Genomic DNA, 20,520 nt, shown 5'->3' on the forward strand with positions numbered 1-20,520 from the left:
CCAACCATCTTGACACCAAGTCAAAACTCTATATATAAAACTCATTTATATTTTAATAGATGTCGTCGCTTTCATGGTGTATATAGGAGAGAAGTTAGATACTCAACATAGATATGAAGTCTCTTAGCCGGACATCATCACGGCCAGAGAGGAGAGACTAGAATAAAAACTAAACTAAGAAAGACAGAAGTATGTACCTTGTGGCCAAGAAGCAAGGCCCTGAAGATGAAGAACTGAAAACTTTTATTTACTTGTTCTTCTATTACAATCTACAAACTTCAAACTAACTCTTTACTTACACTTAGAGAGAGTTCTAGAGAGTTCTAGAGAGAGGGAGTCTTAACGTCTGCCTCTTAAAAATGAACGAATGACTTCTATAAATAGAAAAAGAAAAGGAATCTATGAACAGTAAAAGTGGGTCCCCGTGGGTCCCTGTAACAGTGTTTCTACTGTTGAAACAGTGTATTTACTGTTGGTGAATAGTGTATCTATTGTTCGAGTGGGTCCGACGACTTCACTATGCTGTAGGTCCAGCGGCTTCACTGTTTGAGTGGGGTCCAGCTGTTTCACTGTGCTGGTTTCTTTTCCGCTTTTTTCAATTTGCGGATGAGTTCTTCTGCATCATGTAAGTCTTCTTCAGATAATATCCTTTCTGCTTCAATGGGCTGAGAATCTTCAGCAATATCATCGTTGCTTGTTTCACTTTGCATTGACGTATCTGACTTTTCATATTGATTAATGGAAGACAGTAAATTTCTTTTAACCTCTTCCAAGTAACTGTTAATCATCTCTGTTTTATCTCCTTCTTGAAAGGAGATCCTTCTGGCAATATGCCTCACTGAACTGTCATCAATTACCTCTTTCTGAGGTTTACTGGAATATTCTTGGATCTTCATCTCGATTGAATCCAAGAGCTCTTGATCATATAAGGTCTTTGTTTTGGGATCCTTCTTCATTAACTTGTCCCAAAAATTATTGTAAAAAGTTCTATATAAGTAGGGGACTTGTTCTTCAGTGAATCCGACTTCCGGATTCCATTTGTGTATCCAAGGGATAGAAAATTCCAGAAAGAAATATATTTGGTTAATTTTTTCTGGGTAGCAGATATGATCTGCGTGATATAAATCGTTAATAAAAGGAGAAATTTTTATCCATTCTTTGTATAACATGAGAAATGGATCTGGTAAAATCTTTATTGTTGGACCGTGGTATGACCACCAGTTTAGAAACCAATTAGGAACAGTTGTTGCAAATATCTTTGCACATACTTTTATAAACCAAGTATGTTTGTGTCTATCATTATTGTAGTATAATACTTTATCAAAAGCTTGGATATAATCCCAATAAGTAAAATTTATTTTATTTTTGTTAAGGCTTATCTGCCTTTCCTTCATTGTGGATATACCCCAGTCTTCAACAGATATAATCTGTTTAATTATAAACTTCGGGAAGTTATAAATATTCTCGTCTGTGCTATACCCAGAAAAGTGCTGAAAATCTGCACTTCCAGTACTGGTTAGTATCATTTCATAGTAGGAACGGGTTTTGTATGACTCACCCGGATAATATAACCCATTTATCAAATACCTTTGGAATATCTTCCACGGTTCTTCTTTTCTCTGAATGTCAGAGTTTTCTAAGAGAAATATCATTTCTCTTTTTGGCACTTTCTCCTATGACTTGATATCATCATTGTCATCTTTAGTAATGGAAGCAAAAGTATCACTTTGCTTAACAGAAGTATCTTTCTATTTTTGAGCAGTCAAATATGCCTGCAAATGTGCGTATAACGGACTATCTTCTGGAATATCTTCCAGATGGACGGATGGTCCAATCGATGATTCTTCTCTGAGAGATATCCTCTCATTGACTAAACTCCTTCTTCCCATTTGTATAACTGGGGAGTTTGATGAGGATCCGTATGACGATCCCGAAGGTGATGCCCTTCCTTTGGACTGTAGGGATGATCTTCCCCAACCTCTACCTCTTCCCCTACCCCAGGGGGTTCCATCCTGTAAATATTCACGAGATAAGAAATCTGGCAGAGAATTATCAATTCCCTTTTTATATTGTATTTCAAAATCAAAAGGGGCTAATTGAGCTTGCCATCTTGCAAATATAATTTTTGAGGCATCATGTTTAAAATCTTTATTAAACATATATTTAACAGATTGTGCGTCAGTTTTTATCAAAAACTTTTGATTGTATAAGTCGTCCTGAAATTTTAAAACACATTTTACTATGGTTAACATTTCATGTGCCACAGTAGCGTATTTTCTCTGGGCTTCAGACCATTTACCTGAGTAAAATCTAATCAGATATTCATGTTTATCATTGGGATTTATCTGTTTTAATATCCCTGCATAACCAATATTAGACGCATCAGTCTCTATAATCTTTTGCCATGCAGGATTAGCAAGGGTTAAGCAAGGTAAAGATTTAACACGTTGCTTAATATTTTTTACCAAAGTAGTGTGACTATCAGTCCAAGGATTTTTATAATTCTTTTTTAACCTATCATATAAGGGGGCTAAATCACGTGACAAATCTTTATAAAAAGGTGAAATATAATTTAAACTTCCCAAAAATCTTTGTAACTGAGTTCTATCAGTAATAACATCGGGAAATTTTGAGGCAAAATCAATCGATCGTTGAATAGGAGTAATCTTTCCCTGACAAATATAATGTCCTAGGAATCGAATGTTAGTTTGAAATAAGCTCATTTTTTATTTTGAGATTACCAAACCATTTTGTATAACAATTCTTTTGAAAATATCTAAATGCTTAATATGCATTTCAAGTGTTTTGGAAAATACCAAAATGTCATCGATATATACAATGACGAAGTCTAGATAAGGGTTGAAAATATCATTCATAATTTTTTGGAATTCTGAAGGGGCATTTTTTAAACCAAAAGGCATAACATTCCATTCATATTGCCCAAATGGAACATTAAAAGCAGTTCTATAAGTATGCTCTTTAAATATTTGAATCTGCCAATAACCAGATTTTAAATCAAAATTTGAAAATATATTGGCGTCATATAATCTAGACAATAAATCTCTTTTATTAGGAATAGGATACCTAACCCATTTCAAATATTTATTCAAGGGCTTATAATTAATGACTAATCTAGGAACACCACGTTCCTTTTCAGCTGCGTTATTAACATAAAAAGCTGTACAAGACCAAGGAGATTTTGAGGGTTTTATCAAACCCTTTGATAGCAGACTATCAATCTCTTTTTTGCAAAATTCTACCAATTCTGCATTCATCTGACAAGGTCGAGATTTAGTAGGAATATCATCCTCAGTGAAATTATCTTCATATGGAAGAGTAACAATATGCTTTTTTCGATTCCAAAAAGCACTAGGATGCTCAGCACAAATATCAATAGCAATCTGCTCGGAAATCAATTTGATTTTTTCCTGTACTTTAGTAGAATTCAGAGTATCAAATATATTCATACTAAACATTTCTAATTGCAAAGAATCAACATGTTTTTGCTTCATATCAATTAAAGCATTAATATCTCTAGTTACTGGATCTGTAACAAAAGTATAACTTATCTCTTTATCCTTATAAGTAGCAGTAAAACCTTTCGAGTCTATGCTAGTAAAAGGATAAACGGCGTTAATAAACGGTGTTCCAAGTATAATTGGAGGGTATAACTGGTTTTTTACCAAGAAAAAGAAGTGAGAAATACAGACTTTATTCTGACAAATACCCGTATTAGGAAGTTTATACTTTATATCTAAAGCATGTCCGGATGCAGATCTAACCATATGAGTAGTTTTTTGAAAATATTTCGTAGGTACTAAACCTTCTTGAATGCAGCTAACATCTGCTCCACTATCAATCATGGCAATGTTTGTAATTGAGAAACTATTATCAATGAGAATAGTACATTTGATATACCATTTATGAGCAGTAATAATTTGCATCATTCCTAAAAACATATCATGTTTAGGATTAAGACTAATAGGTTTTTCTTCAATATCATTTTCAAAAATACCTTTATTTTTATCATTAGATTTCTCAGCTGGAGAATTGATTTTCTCAATCTGAGTAATCCTATGATCACAAATCATTTGATTTTGTTTAAGAGATTTGATCTCTCGTTTTAAGTTTTCAACTTCAATTTTTAAATCATCGAAAGAAGAATCTCTTGCTGGAGTTGCATTTTTGTTTAACAAACGGTTATTAACCTCTAGTAAAGAATAAGGCGGGGAATATTCAAATAGAGAAGATGCCGTTTATACCCTTATTCTTACTATATTAGAACACTTCAATGGTAGATTTACCAACCAAAATGAGACTGTTCGTACTCTCCTTAATAGCCTTAGATGTAAGACTTTAAGTGAGTTTAGGTGGTATAAAGACACCTTTATGAGTAGAGTGATGGAACTACCTGAAAATAAGCTTGAACATTGGAAAGCTAAGTTCATAGATGGCCTTCCCTCTTTATTTGCCGAAAGAGTTAGAAAGGTTTTAAGAGGTAGTTATGGTGAAATTCCATACATTGATTATACCTACGGTAAATTGATAGGAATTTGCACACAGGAAGGGTTAAACCTGTGCAATGAATTAAGATTGTCCAGACAGCTTAAGATGGATAAGCTTAAGGAAAGAAACCAGTTAGGGGACTTTTGCACCCAGTTCGGTTTACCCGAAACTTCTACTCATAAGAAGAAGAAACATAAGTATCATAGATACCCCAACCAAGATAGTCCTTATAGGAGAAAGAAATCTAGATATAGATCCAAAGAAGAACGAGAAGCTAAGAAAGCCCATCGTAAAGCTACTAGATTTACCAAAAATAGGTCTAAGAGAGATCTAGCCGACATTAAGTGTTATAAGTGTGGTAAATTTGGCCATATAGCTCCGAATTGTAAGCTTCAAAAGCTGAAAACCTTAGGACTAGATGATGACCTACGTGATAAGGTTTATAGTCTGTTATACACTTCTGGATCGAAATCTGATTATTATTCTGAATCAGAATCCGAAGCTGAAATTGATTTGCTTGATTTATCTGATAGTGATAAAAATATTGATAATACTTGTACAACTTGCAAAGGTGATACATGTACTTGTGATGATGAATTTTATAAATTACAATCACAGTTTCAAGATCTAAACATGAAAACTATTACTTCTGATAATGTAATAGAACTTTTAAAAGAAGTTACTGATGAAAAACTTCGTGAAAAAATTATTAATTTGGCTGCTAGTTCAAGTTCTGATTTTGCAAAACCTTTTGAAAAAGAATTTGAATATTCCCCGCCTTATTCTTTACTAGAGGTTAATACTATACTATAAGATATATAAGCTATATTCGATATACATATACATATATATATATATATATATATATATATATATATATATATATATATATATATATATATATATATATATATATATATATATATATAAAGCTTATATTTATACTATACTATAGTCTATACTATATATACATCTCATAAGATATATAAGCTATATTCGATATACATATATATATATATAAGCTTATATATATATACTATACATATATATATAAGCTTATATTTATACTATACTATAGTCTATACTATATATACATCTCATAAGATATATAAGCTATATTCGATATACATATATATATAAGCCTATATATATACTATCGAATACGGCTTATATACTATAGTATAGTATATATATACTATATATACAACTTAAGATATATAAACTATATTCGATATACTATATATACATCTTAAGATATACTATATATACTATACTATATATACATCTTAAGATATATATACATCTTAAGATATACTATATATACTATACTATACTATATATACATCTTAAGATATACTATATATACATAGTATACTAGATATACTAGATATATATATAGTAGATATACATGTATATATAGTATATCTTAAGATGTATATATAGTATATAAATCGAATATAGCTTATATATAGTAAGATGTATATATATTATAGTATACATATAAGCTTATATTTATACTATACTATAGTCTATACTATATATACATCTCATAAGATATATAAACTATATTCGATATACTATATATACATCTTAAGATATACTATATATACTATACTATATATACATCTTAAGATATACTATATATACATAGTATACTAGATATACTAGATATATATAGTAGATATACATGTATATATAGTATATCTTAAGATGTATATATAGTATATAAATCGAATATAGCTTATATATAGTAAGATGTATATATATTATAGTATAGTTTAGTATACATATAAGCTTATATATATACTATACTATAGTCTATACTATATATACATCTCATAAGATATATAAACTATATTCGATATACTATATATACATCTTAAGATATACTATATATACTATACTATATATACATCTTAAGATATACTATATATACTATACTACATATACATCTTAAGATATACTATATATACTATACTATACTATATATACATCTTAAGATATACTATATATACATAGTATACTAGATATACTAGATATATATATAGTAGATATACATGTATATATAGTATATCTTAAGATGTATATATAGGGTTCAACTGAACCCGCTTAACAAAAAAATAATACTGTGTATATGTATGAATTATGATTAAAGCTGTTTATATTTTGCATAAATATTTTATTTGAACCCACTTGATAATTACTATTTTACGACTAAATTTATATACCTCTAAAATTGAACCCGCTTGCACAAAATCCTGGGTCCGCCACTACATGTATATATACTATATCTTAAGATGTATATATAGTATATAAATCGAATATAGCTTATATATAGTAAGATGTATATATATTATAGTATAATATAGTATATATATCAGCTTATATATATATCTTAAAATGTATATATACACTATAATATACTATAATATATATACATAGTTTATAAGTCATATTCGATAGTATACATCTTAAGATATACTATATATACATCTTACTATATATATATATATATATATATATATATAGCTTATATATCTTAAGATGTATATATATCTTAAGATCTACTATACTATACTATATATATATATATATATATATATAGTATATCTTAAGATGTATATATAGTATATCTTAAGATGTATACTATGTATATAATATAGTCTATAAATCGAATATAGCTTATATATCTTTATTAATATTTTTTTTCTCTAACTTTTATTAAAAAAAATAAATTTAAAATACAAAGTTTCTGTTGGGACCGTTAAGGCCCGGGACCGGCCCACTTAATCCGGGACCGTTAGTTCGTGGTACCGGTCTCGAACTGATTCCAGCAATAAGCCCGCGAAGCCCGGGACCGTTTAGGACCGGACCGCATAGGACCGGCCCACTTAGGACCGACCTACTTAGGACCGGGCCCGGCCCACTTGCCACCCATACTTGGAACTAAACATAAGAGAATAGCTCTGAATCTGTTAGAAATGATCATTAATAGGCGCAAATAAAGGAAAAATCAATCAATCCCGTTTTATACGGGATTTGTCATCATACTCCATACAAATCAATGACGTAACACATAATGACAGTAAAAGGTAGGAGTTGGACAAGGCGAATGATTACGAATGAGATTACTATTTAAACCCCCTATTTCGTATCTTATATCCCTATCGAAAAACTATTCAATTATTCCCTCAATCACATTGTTCAATTTTTGTTCTTTATTTCTGGTAAATAATATGCTCATACGAAAGAAGGGCTACAATTATCAATAAGATTTCTATTTCTTTTTATCTCTTAATTTGTTCTTTTTCAATATTTATTCCTTTTTCATAAGGTTTATATTTGAAAAAAAAAATGAATCGGTTGTTAATAACTAGAAATCTTTGTTTAATTACTTTGACCATAAAAAATATTCTTAGGTTAACATCATGGATGGAAGCGGGACATGACGAAGTCTTCGAATATGTGGAGTCATGAAGGAGCGCCTTAAGAAATCTTTGTTCTTTTAGATGAAAGACCTTGGCGATTAGACGGCTTTGTTACGGAACATCTTGTCGAATATGATGTTCCACGATGTAGCTGAAATTGGTGTTGAAATTTATGGCAACATATAAATTGAGTTGGTATAGTCATTTGGAAAGTTCACTATATAGCTGAAGGAATCTCTTGCTAAGGATAACTTAGTAGATGTAAAGATCAAAAACTCTATAGTGGATGTGGATAGTCCTTCTGCTCTTGTGAGTCAAATCGTGAATTGAACATAATTTTCGGGGAAGTTGCTGCAATTACGGGCTTTACAAAATGCAAGCAAGCATGCATACTTGTTTGGTGAAAGGGTGCTTTACTTCAATCCTATGCACCCAAAAAGAATGAGAATTTGAAGAGGATTGCACAAAAATTATACGAAATAGCTTTAACGGAGAGAAGATTGGAATTTATTAACCAAAAGAATTCTGCCTCCCACATGCACGGCTTAGTTCAAAGCACTCTTTTCAGCATCATTACGAAAGAAAAGGTTGCAACAGTCGAGTAAGAAGAAAACTCGGAATAACTAAAGGTTGAATTTGCAAAACTTTTCTTGGCTTATTTTGATATTTTTTGGTAGAAAATGTGATCGTCGATGGAGATAAAAATTCGGGGTGACTGAATCAATATAGCCTTTCTCCCTGTCAATTTACATAGATTCTGTGTAGATCTCTAGTAATTGAAACATGCAATGAGATGAATCTATAATGGAGAAAGGTTCCAGAGAGAAGGAAGAGAGAAGATTTTCATTTCAGTTCGTTCTAATACATGCGTACACTGTTCTTATATAGAACAGTGTTAACCACCTCTAAACTGACAAATTTTTCTCACCCTCTAACTTTCTTTAATTACAAACTGACCCCCAACAGTGAACTCTCTATCACGACACTCCCCCTCAAGCTGGAGGGTGGATTACATCGAGCACTCCTTGCTTGCCTAAGAGTAACTTGTGTTGGGCTGCTCCAAGTCCTTTTGTCATTAGGTCTTCCATTTGTTGCTTTGTGGGAATGTAGTTGGTTGTGATTACTCCTTTCTTGATTCTTTCCCTTACAAAACGACAGTCGATTTCTATGTACTTTGTTCTTTCGTGAAAAATTGGACTTCCTGCAATTTGTAATGATGCCTTGCTGTACAATGCAGATGTATAAGTTCCTTTACTTTGTTTCCCAGTTCTTCCAACATACCCTTTATCCACATGAGCTCTGCTATAACTGCTGCCATGCTTCTGTATTCTGCTTCTGCAGAGCTTCTACTAACAATTTATTGCTTCTTAGATTTCCAAGATAGCAGAGAATCACCCAATTTCACCATATATCCTGTTACTGACCTCCTGGTATTTGGGCAGGCTACCCAATCCGAGTCACAATATATTATGAGCTCATTAGCAGTTCCACCTTTCAATAGAATCCCCAATCTTAAACTCTCTTTAATATATTTGACAACCCTTAAAGCTGCTTCCATATGTGATTCTTTAGGATGTTGCATGAACTGGTTCAACACTTGGACTGCAAAGCATATGTCTGGCCTTGTAATTGTTAAGTACAACAGCTTGCCAATTAATTTTTGATAGCTACTTGCTTCCTGCAATTCTGCATCATCAATATTGCCAACATGTTTATCATACTCAACTGTGGTAAGCTTGTGGTTTTGTTCCATTGGTGTGGATACTGGCTTACAAGAACTTAGCCCAACTTCTGAGATTAGTTGCAAGGCATATTTTCTCTGATTGAGTAAAATACCCTTGTTGGATCTCATCACTTCAATTCCCATAAAATATCTAAGCTCCCCTAGTTCTTTCATCTTAAAGTTGCTGTGTAGAGTCTCATTTGCCTCCTGGATCAAACTACTACTACTTCCTGATATTAGAAGATCATCCACATATACCAATATAATGACAATATTTTCCTTATGCCTTTTGGTGAATAATGAATGATCATAAGAGCTTTGAGTGAAACCAACTTGCAATAGTGCATGTGTTAGCTTGATATTTCACTGCCTTGAGGCATGCTTTAGGCCATAGAGGGATTTAAGCAGTCGACATACCTTGAACTCCCCATGACTGTGAAATCCCTGAGGTAGCTATATGTGGACTTCCTCATATAAGTCCCCTTGTAGGAATGCATTATTAACATCCATTTGAAATAAAGGACAACCTTTAGATGCTGCAAAAGCAATGACAGTTCTAACAGTCACCATCTTAGCAACACGAGAAAAGGTTTTATGATAGTCCAAACCTTCTTGTTGTGTGTAGCCTTTAGCTACCAATCTAGATTTAAATCTATCAACCTGTTTATGGCCTTATACTTGATTTTATACACTCAGTTGGAACAAATAGCTTGTTTATCAGGTGGAAGATCTACAATCTCCCATGTATGATTGTCCTCCAAGGCTTGGATCTCCTGTTCCATAGCAAGCACCTAGTCTTGGTCTGCTGCTGCTTCTTTGTATAATGTAGGTTATACTAAGGCAGAAAAGGCTTGGAGATATGTCTGATATGCAGTTGAAAGTTGACTGTATGACAAATGGTTTGACATAGGATAGATGTGTTTCCCTAGTGGTTTAGTGGTGACATAATCCTTGAGCCAGATTGGCTGCTTGATTTGTCTGTGAGGTATAGTGGTTTCAATGGTTGCAACATGTGAAGATATATCAGAAGTTGAAGGTGGGGTGACCAACATGTCATTTTGAGTAGGTGATGCCTCCATCTGGGAAGGAATGAACTGCTAGTTTTCATTAACAGGAGTAGCTTCAGGATTATGAAGGTCTGATGTTGATGCATGATCTGTCAAGGCATCAGGTTCTGTTAAGGCAGGTGTAGAATTGTCATCCTCATCTTGTGGGGTAGATGATAGTGTATTTTGTGGAGCAGTTAGAGGAGGTAAATTGGGATCAAATGTATTCTCCGCAGACTGAGAAAACAATATTTCTTTATCATGGCTACTATAGGTCTGTTTAAAGGGGAAAACATATTCCTGAAATTTGACATTCATTTGGACCAAATAGCTTGTTTATGGCCTTGTACTTGATTTTGTACACCTATTTGGACCAAATAGCTTGTTTATCAGGTGGAAGATCTACAATCTCCCATGTATGATTGTCCTCCAAGGCTTGGATCTCCTGTTCCATAGCAAGCACCTAGTCTTGGTCTGCTGCTGCTTCTTTGTATGATGTAGGTTATACTAAGGCAGAAAAGGCTTGGAGATATGTCTGATATGCAGTTGAAAGTTGACTGTATGACAAATGGTTTGACATAGGATAGATGTGTTTCCCTAGTGGTTTAGTGGTGACATAATCCTTGAGCCAGATTGGCTGCTTGATTTGTCTGTGAGGTATAGTGGTTTCAATGGTTGCAACATGTGAAGATATGTCAGAAGTTGAAGGTGGGGTGACCAACATGTCATTTTGAGTAGGTGATGCCTCCACCTGGGAAGGAATGAACTGCTGGTTTTCATTAACAAGAGTAGCTTTAGGATTATGAAGGTCTGATGTTGATGCATGATCTGTCAAGGCAGGTGTAGAATTGTCATCCTCATCTTGTGGGGTAGATGATAGTGTATTTTGTGGAGCAGTTAGAGGAGGTAAATTGGGATCAAATGTATTCTCCGCAGACTGAGAAAACAATGTTTCTTTATCATGGCTACTATAAGTCTGTTTAAAGGGGAAAACATATTTCTGAAATTTGACATCCCTGCTAACTAAGACTATATGAGTATCAGGATCACATAACCTATATCCTTTTTGTGTCTCAGAATATCCAATGAATATTGCTTTCCTAGCTCTGGGGGCAAACTTGTCTCTTTTAGGAAGATTACAAGCAAAGCTTTGACATCCAAACACTCTTAAATGGCCCAAGTTAGCTGGCTTCCCATAGAGCATTGCATAGGGTGTCTTGCCTTGTAACACTGATGTTGGTAGTCTATTAATTAAGTATGCAACAGTCCTAACACACTCACCCCAGAACTTCAGAGGTATCCCACTTTGAAACTTTAGAGCTCTAGCAACATCTAGAATATGCCTATATTTTCTCTCAACTATACCATTTTGTTAAGGAGTATATGGGCAAATACTTTGGTGTATAATGTCATTCTCAGCTAGTAATTCATTACATTTGGCATTAAAGAATTCTGTGCCATTATCTGATCTCAGGGTCTTGATTCCAGTATCAAACAGTGTATTTGTTATTGCAATGAAATTCTTCAATACAACACACACTTCACACTTAGATTGTATTAAGCATACCCATGTGTATCGAGTAAAATCATCAATAACAGTCACAAAGTAATATTTAGGGTCCCCACATATCTAAATGAACCAGTTGAAAAGCTACTTTAGACTTGCTTACACTGTTAGGAAACTACAATATACTTTGTTTAGCTAGAGGACAGATGCTAAAATTTCTTGATTTCCCTACACATATCTTGTCTTGTAGAGATGAGATATGTCGTATAGAGTTCCAGGATGCATGTCCTAGTCTGTAGTGCCATAACTGTGTTTGCTCTTCTTTCATTACTGCACCTATTGTTATACTTGTTGCTTGTGCATATTCCCTTAGTATGTAAAGACTATCAGACTCTCTACCAATCCCCAATACCTTGCCATTATAAAGTCCCTGCAACACACAAAAATCAAGGAAGAACTTCACTATGCAAGTGAGGTCTCTAGTGAGTTTTGATACTGACAACAAATTAAACTTGAAATCTGGCACATGTAGTACATCCTTTATACATTTGTCTCCTAAAATAGTAGCATTTCCAGTATACAATATCTCTGCTTTATTTCCAGTTGGCAATTGAACTCCTTGACCTCCAACTTGCTTTGTACCACTCATTATATTCTTATCACGAGCAATATGATGGGTTTTCCCTGAGTCTACTATCCAACTAGTTAAAGAAATATTGGATAGTAAAGTCATAATACCTTCCATGTTAGTGGAGCATTCTTCACCTCCTTGTTTGTTTAGAAGTCCTATAAGTTGCTGAAATTGTTCTTCAGTGAGGAAATGGCCTTGTGGCTGAGTGCTTGTACGTCCTGTTTCTTCAGTTCTTCCAGCATTAGCAAAAGTTCTATTTCCTCCTCGCTGAGGTTTCTTTTTTCTTTTAAAATCAGCTAGATAGCCAATAATTTTGTAACAGTTTTCCTTTAAATGTCTCTTGTAACCACAATGTTCACAAATTAGTCCAAATTTCTTAGGTTTAAAACTCTGTCCTTTTCCTGCAATCATAGTCAATGGATCTCTATTTGTGTCAACCACACCTAATGTTCTTTGACTCTTCTCCTGTGTCTGTAACGACTCGGCCGGTCGTTACGAATAATTTAATCCCGATCCCCTAAATTTTTGTTTCCTCAATGCTATATCGTGGAGTATTAACTTGCCAGGATGTTTGGTTTTTGAATTCAGAGTGAAATGAGACACCTAGTTCCTAAGTTAAAGACTTAAGTTGAAAAGGTTGACCGAATATTGACTTATGTGTAAATGACTCCGAAATAGAATTTTGATAATTGCAATAGCTCTGTATGGTAATTTTGGACTTAGGAGCGTGTCCGGAAAATTATTTGGAAGTCCGTAGTTAAATTAGGATTGAAATGGCTAAAATAGAAATTTAAGTGTTGAAGTTTGACCGGGGAGTTGACTTTTTGATATCGGGGTCAGAATATGATTCTGGAAATTTGAATAGGTCCATTATATCATTTATGACTTGTGTGCAAAATTTGAGGTCAATCGGACTTGATTTGATAGGTTTCGGCATCGAATGTAGAAGTTAGAATTTCCTAGTTTCATTAAGATTGAATTGGGATATAATTCATGTTTGTAGCGTTGTTTGATGTGATCTGAGGCTTCGACTAAGTTTGTATAATATTTTAGGACTTGTTGGTGCATTTGGTTGAGGTCCAGAGAGACTCGGGTGAGTTTCGAATGGTTAACACAACAAATTTGGACTTAGAACAATTGAAACTTGATGCTACTTACTGATGCAATCGCACATGCGGAAATTGCACTCCCAAGTGCGAGCACGCAGAAGAGAGCTTGGCATCGCAGATGCGAGAGGACCGCATAAGAGGACTATGCCTCGCAGAAGCGCGACTGCAGAAGCGGCACACGCATCGCAGAAGAGAAAATGGTGAGGAAGCCGAGCAGCGCAGGTGTAGAATTTTATTCGCAGATGCGGAGTCGCATCTGCGCTTGGCTCACCGCAGAAGCAAAGGCAGTCTTATGGGCAACCACATAATCGGAGTTTTGGGACGCACCTGCGAGACCGCAGATGCGGCTAAATGAGTCGTAGGTGCGAAAAAGCCCAGGAAAGAATATATTTGAAGGGTGCGAGAGTTTCTCTAATTTTGGACATTTTCAACACGGGTTTGGGCGATTTTTCAGAGAGAATTCATGGAAACACTTGAGGTAAGTCACTTGTGATCATTATTAGTCAATAATATTGGATTATTATTGACTATTTCAACTAGATTACATGTTCTTTAGGTGAAATTAGAGGATTTGGGCCTAGGGATTTCAAAATAAAAATTTAAAATTTGGAGGTCGGGTTGATGTTGGAATTTAGTAATTTTGGTATGGTTGGACTCGTGGTTGAATGGGCGTTCATATATTATAACTTTTGTAGGGTTCCAAGACGTGGGCCCTACGGGCGATTGTTGAGTAAAATTTCAAATTTTGTTGGAAACTTTGTATTTTCATATGGAATAAATTTCAATAATTTGTATTGATTGAATCGAATTAATTGTGACTAGATACTGGGCTTTCGGAGGCTAATTCGCGAGGCAAGGGCATATCAGAGTAAATAATTACCCGGTTCGAGATAAGTAACTTGTCTAACCTTGTGTCAGGAAAATTTTCCTTAGGATTTGGTATTGATATGAAAATTGTGAGGTGTTGAAAGTCCTGTACGTAAGGTGACGAGTGTGTACACGGGCTAAAGGTGAAAGATTATGTACTTAAATTGTATACTTCACTGTTTCATATTAATTTAATTCTTTTATCCTGTTATATTCATCATCATCGATCTATTTTTTTATATTTTAAATTTTCCTTACCTTTTTCCTGCAAATTGCTTTACCTGTTTAGATGAAACTTTGTTTTCTTTTATTCTGTGCTCATTATTTTAAAATTGAATTTCTTAATTGAATTATTATTAATATGACGTATTTGACATTAAAAATTTGCTATTGAGGCAAGGTGTTAAATTTGTGAAATATTGTTTTTGTTTAGTTATTCACTTCCGAATATGTTGTAAGATTTTGTATTCATTGTGATTGAGTCGTGAGCTCCTTATTGTGGAAATAATATTGTTGTTGATTTATTTTGGCAAGTTGAAATATTTGGGTACTTAGGTGCAAATTGTGATATATTATAAAATTTATACGCATGTGGTAGTATAAAGTCTGGGTGTTGAAATGCATGCGGTGAGATAAGGGTAGCTTGATACGCGTGGCTAGTAGGGGAACTACTAGAAGTCATGCGGTGTGATAAGGGTGGCAAAAACACAGGATGCCATTTCGGGAAAAATATTTTCTTTAAAATTAATATGAAAGCTCCTGCGGTGATATAAGGAAAATGAGATATTGTGAATTTATTTATGATTTGGGAATACAAGGCGGTACCTCGTGAGTGCCCTTGTTGATATTTCTCTATGGCTGCACTTGCTTTTGGTTACTTGTGTTTTTCTTTATATTTATAAATTCCTGTTTTCCTTCTGTGAGGTATTATTTGCCTTTATTCTATATAGTTGAATTATGACATATTACTTACTTGAATTATTTCCATTGTCATTATTATTATTATTATTATTATTATTATTATTATTATTATTATTATTATTATTATTATTATTATTATTATTATTATTATTATTATTATTATTATTATTATTATATTGATTAAACTTTCTGCCTTGTTTCTTATTATTTCTAGTAGGGCCCTGACTTGACCTCGTCACTACTCTGCCGAGGTTAGGCTTGGCACTTACTGGGTACCATTGTTGTGTACTCATACTACGCTTCTGCACATCTTTTTGTGCAGATCCAGGTACTTCCTACTAGACCATGTATTAGTGAGCTAGTCAGTACGCGGAGACTTCAAGGTACATCTGCCAGCGTCCGCAGACCTCGGAGTCCCAATCTATCTTTATTATATTGTTTTCCTTATCTTCATTAGACTCTTGATATAGAGACACTTAGTATTTCTCTTAGAAGCTTGTGACTTATTTCTACCGAACTTTGGGAGTTGTAACTATTTGAATCGCGGTTTGATTTATATTATATGTTGAGATTTGAGTTTCGGTTTTGTATTTAGCATAATTGATAGGCTTACCTAGTCTTAGAGACTAGGTGCCATCACGACATCCTACGGAGAGAAATTGGGGTCGTGACATAGTTGGTATCAGAGCTCTAGGTTCATAGGTGTTATGAGTCACAAGCAGGTTTAGTAGAGTCTCGCAGATCGGTACAGAGACATCTGTACTTATCTTCGGGAGGCTGTGGAACTGTTAGAAAATGTTCACTTCTTTGATTCCTTATCATGCGCATTTATTGACTTCGAAATTCTAAACCCTTGTCTTTCTATTCTCTCAAAGATGGTGAGGATACGCACAACTGGATCCGATGATTAGATACCCACGCCCTCTGTTGGAGCTGCAAAAGTCCGGGGTCGGGGCAAAGGCCGAGCCAGAGGCCGAAGAAGACCACGTGGTATAGCTAGAGCACCACACGAGCTGTTGGAGAGGAGCCACCAGTAGCTCCAGTTGGAGAGCAGGCACCTGAGATTCCTGTTACTACCCTTGCACTTCAGGATACTCTTGCCCGGCTTTTGAGCATGTTTGTCACTCTAGCTCAGGTAGGCTTGGATTCTACTTGCTCTTGCCACATATCAGGCCGGGGGAGGAGGACAGACTACCGCCTCCCGTACCCTAGAGCCACAGGCCCGGGTTGACCATGCTCTAGAGGTTATTCTAGTGCAGCCAGTTGTCCCAGTTCGGCCCGAGGTTAGGGCAGTAGTTTCAGATGAGGAGAAGCTCAGGCTCGAGAGGTACAATAAGTACCACCCTCCTACCTTCACTGGCTTGGCGTTAGAGGGTGCCCAGAGTTTTCTTGAGGAGGCCACCATATCCTCTGTACTATGGGCATTACGGAGACTAGTGGGGTTCACGACATTCTAGCTTAGAGAAGCGGCCTACTAGTGGTGGCGAGCATACGAGTTGGATTGTCCAGCTGAGGCAGCTTCACTCACTTAGACTCAGTTTTCAGATATATTGTTGAGAGAATATGTTCCTCAGAGTCTTAGAGATACATGGCACGTAGAGTTTGAGCAGTTGCGTTAGGGTTCTATGACCATGTCAGAGTATGCAGTCCGATTTAGTGATTTGGCTAGGTATGCACCAACCCTGGTTGCTACTGTCACAGAGCGTGTCCGTCGATTTATTGAGGAGCTCCACCCTAGTATCAGATTCAGTATGGCCCAAGAGCTGGAGATGGACATTGCATACCAGCAGATGGTGTCAATTGCTAGGAGATTGGAGGGTATGCGGATCCGGGAGAAAGAAGAAAGGGAAGCTAGGAGACTTCGAGATTCTTGCACATATCACAATTCTCGTGCCCCACCTGCAGCCTGTCATGGTAGAGGCTCTGTGGGCCTTCCTATTCATTCAACACTTCCAGCTGCCAGCGGTACTCCGACTACTCCCAGACCTCAGGTTCCATATTATGCACCGCCAGTGTCTATTGTACCTCCTGCACGGGGTACTTTTAGTGATCAGTCCAGTCGATCAGGACCGAGCCAGTCCTAGCAGCCACATCCTCCAAGGGCTTATTTTGAGTATGGTGACACTCGTAATATAATGAGGGATTTCCCCAGACTTAGGAGGGATGCACCTTCATAGATTTCTCAGGCCCCACCTATTCCACAGGGCCCTCAGGCTTCTCAGGCCATGATTACTGCACTAGTTGCTATACTACCTGCACCGCCAGCTAGAGGTGGAGGTCGGATAGGTAGATGTCTACCTAGAGGGGGAGGCTATGCCAAATATTATTCCCTTCCTGCTAGGACGGAGGCAGTTTCATCTGCTTCTGTTATCATAGGTATTGTTCCGGTCTGTCATAGAGATGTATCAGTCTTATTTGATCTAGGCTCCACTTATTCTTATGTGTCATATTATTTTGCCCCGTATTTGGGCGTATCCCGTGATTCTTTAAGTTCTTCTATTTATGTATCTACACCCGTTGGTGATTCTATTATTGTTGACCGCGTGTATGGTTGTGTTTGATTGTTATCAATGGTTTTGAGACCAGAGCTGATTTATTATTGCTTAGTATGGTGAATTTCGATATTATTTTGGGCATGGACTGGTTGTCTCCCTATCACGCTATCCTTGATTGTTACGCCAAGACGATGACGTTGGCTATGCCAAGTTTATTGCGACTAGAGTGGAGAGGTACCTTAGATTATGTTCCTAGCAGGGTTGTTTTATTTCTTTAGGCTCAACGAATGGTTGAGAAGAGGTATAATGCGTATCTAGCCTATGTGAGAGATGTTAGTGTTCCTACCGTGGAGTCAGTTCCGGTAGTAAGAGATTTTCCAAATGTATTTCCAGCGGATCTTCCGGGTATACCGCCCGACAGAGATATTGACTTTGGCATTAATTTGTTACCGGGCACCCAACTCATTTCTATTCCACTATATCGTATGGCCCAGCAAAATTGAAAGAATTAAAAGAGCAGTTATAGGAACTGCTTGACAAGGGTTTTGTTCGGCCCAGTGTATCACATTGGGGTGCTCCTATCTTATTTGTGAAGAAGAATGATAGTTCTATGCGGATGTGTATTGATTACCGCCAGTTGAACAAGGTTACAATGAAGAACACGTATCCATTGCCACGTATTAATGACCTATTTGATTAGCTTCAGGGTGCCAGGGTGTTCTCTAAGATTGACTTGTGTTCAGGCTATCATCAGTTGAAGATTCCGGAGCCAGATATCCCGAAGACTGCTTTCAGGACTCGGTATGGTCACTATGAATTTCTTGTAATATCTTTTGGGCTGACCAATGCCCCAGCAACATTTATGCATTTGATGAACAGTGTATTTCAGCCCTATCTTGACTCATTCATCATTGTGTTTATTGATGACATTCTGGTGTATTCCTGGAGTCAGGAGGATTATGAGCAGCACCTGAGGACTGTGCTTCAGACTTTGAGAGAAAAGAAGTTATATGCGAAATTTTTAAAGTGTGAATTCTGGCTTGATTCAGTGGGATTTTTGGGTCATATAGTTTCGTGCGAGGGGATCAAGGTAGATCCGAAGAAGATTGAGGCAGTGCAGAGTTGGTCCTGACCATCCCCAGCTACGGAGATCCGGAGTTTCCTTGGTTTGGTAGGGTATTATCACCGATTTGTAGAGAGTTTCTCTTCTATTGCTACACCTATGACCAAATTGACCTAGAAAGGTGCTCCGTTCAGGTGGACCGAGGAATGTGAGGAGATCTTTCAAAAGTTCAAGACAACTTTGACTACACCCCAGTATTGGTGTTGCCTACAGGTTCAAGGTCTTATACTGTGTATTGTGATGCGTCACGTATTGGTCTCGGCGTAGTGTTGATGCAAGACAGTAGGGTGATTGCCTATGCGTCCAGATAGTTAAAGGTACATGAGAAAAATTATCCGGTCTACGACCTCGAGTTAGCAGCTATTGTTCATGCCTTGAAGATCTGGCGGTATTATTTGTACGGTGTCCATTGTGAGGTTTAGACCGATCGCCGGAGTCTACAACATCTGTTTAAATAGAAGGATCTTAATTTGCGAAAACGGAGATGGTTGGAGTTGCTTAAGGATTATGACATCACCATTCTTTATCATCCCTGAAAGGCCAATGTGGTGGCCGATGCCTTGAGTCACAAAGCGGAGAGTTTGAGCAGTTTAGCATATCTATGTGTCCAGTAGATTCACCATGAAGAAAGATAGCATCATATTTCCTATTGAAGAAAAATAAAAATATAAGTAGCATAATTGTGAGGATATTCTACCTTAGTGCCGCCTTCTGGTTCAACCTGAGTCGATTGGGCTTTATTCATGGCATCAAAATATAAGATACTAGTATATTTTTGGCGCAATTATTGCTAAATCCATTGTTAATTAGCAAGTAAAAAGAAACAATGGAATATATATTTTCAAGTACCATAGTTCAGTTCATTTGATACTCCAGTTTAATACATCAGACAAATTTGGTTTTCTATACGAACAAAATGTTAGGGTTTAAAAATCATTCCTCATTAAAAAAATAAAAGAACTTGATATGCATGATGACTAGTTTTGAATATTATCTGTGCAAAGGGATTTGAGGTAGCTGAACATTGTGTCGTACATCTGTCTTATGTTTAAGCTATATTTTTTACACTTTTAGCACATGGTCTCTATTGAAATAGATTTATTTTGGACATTTTCTTTTTTCCCAGTCTTTCTTTAGTTCTTATGCATTTATTTCCTTTGTTAT

The 20,520-nt window shown here is 35.8% G+C and overlaps 1 protein-coding gene across 1 annotated transcript; it reads right to left on the reverse strand.

Moving 5' to 3' along the window:
* Positions 1-10,754: 10,754 nt before the first annotated feature.
* LOC142180010 (uncharacterized) lies at positions 10,755-13,252 on the reverse strand. The gene is made up of 5 exons (XM_075250927.1): positions 12,746-13,252; positions 12,542-12,640; positions 12,138-12,225; positions 11,212-12,062; positions 10,755-11,003 (listed from the first exon to the last, which is right to left on the reverse strand). The coding sequence occupies exons 1-5, from the start codon at positions 13,250-13,252 to the stop codon at positions 10,755-10,757; spliced, it is 1,794 nt and encodes a 597-aa protein (XP_075107028.1).
* Between the last annotated feature and the right edge of the window lie 7,268 nt (positions 13,253-20,520).

This window comes from Nicotiana tabacum, chromosome 4, assembly GCF_000715075.1.
Source record: "Nicotiana tabacum cultivar K326 chromosome 4, ASM71507v2, whole genome shotgun sequence".
NCBI lineage: Eukaryota > Viridiplantae > Streptophyta > Magnoliopsida > Solanales > Solanaceae > Nicotiana > Nicotiana tabacum.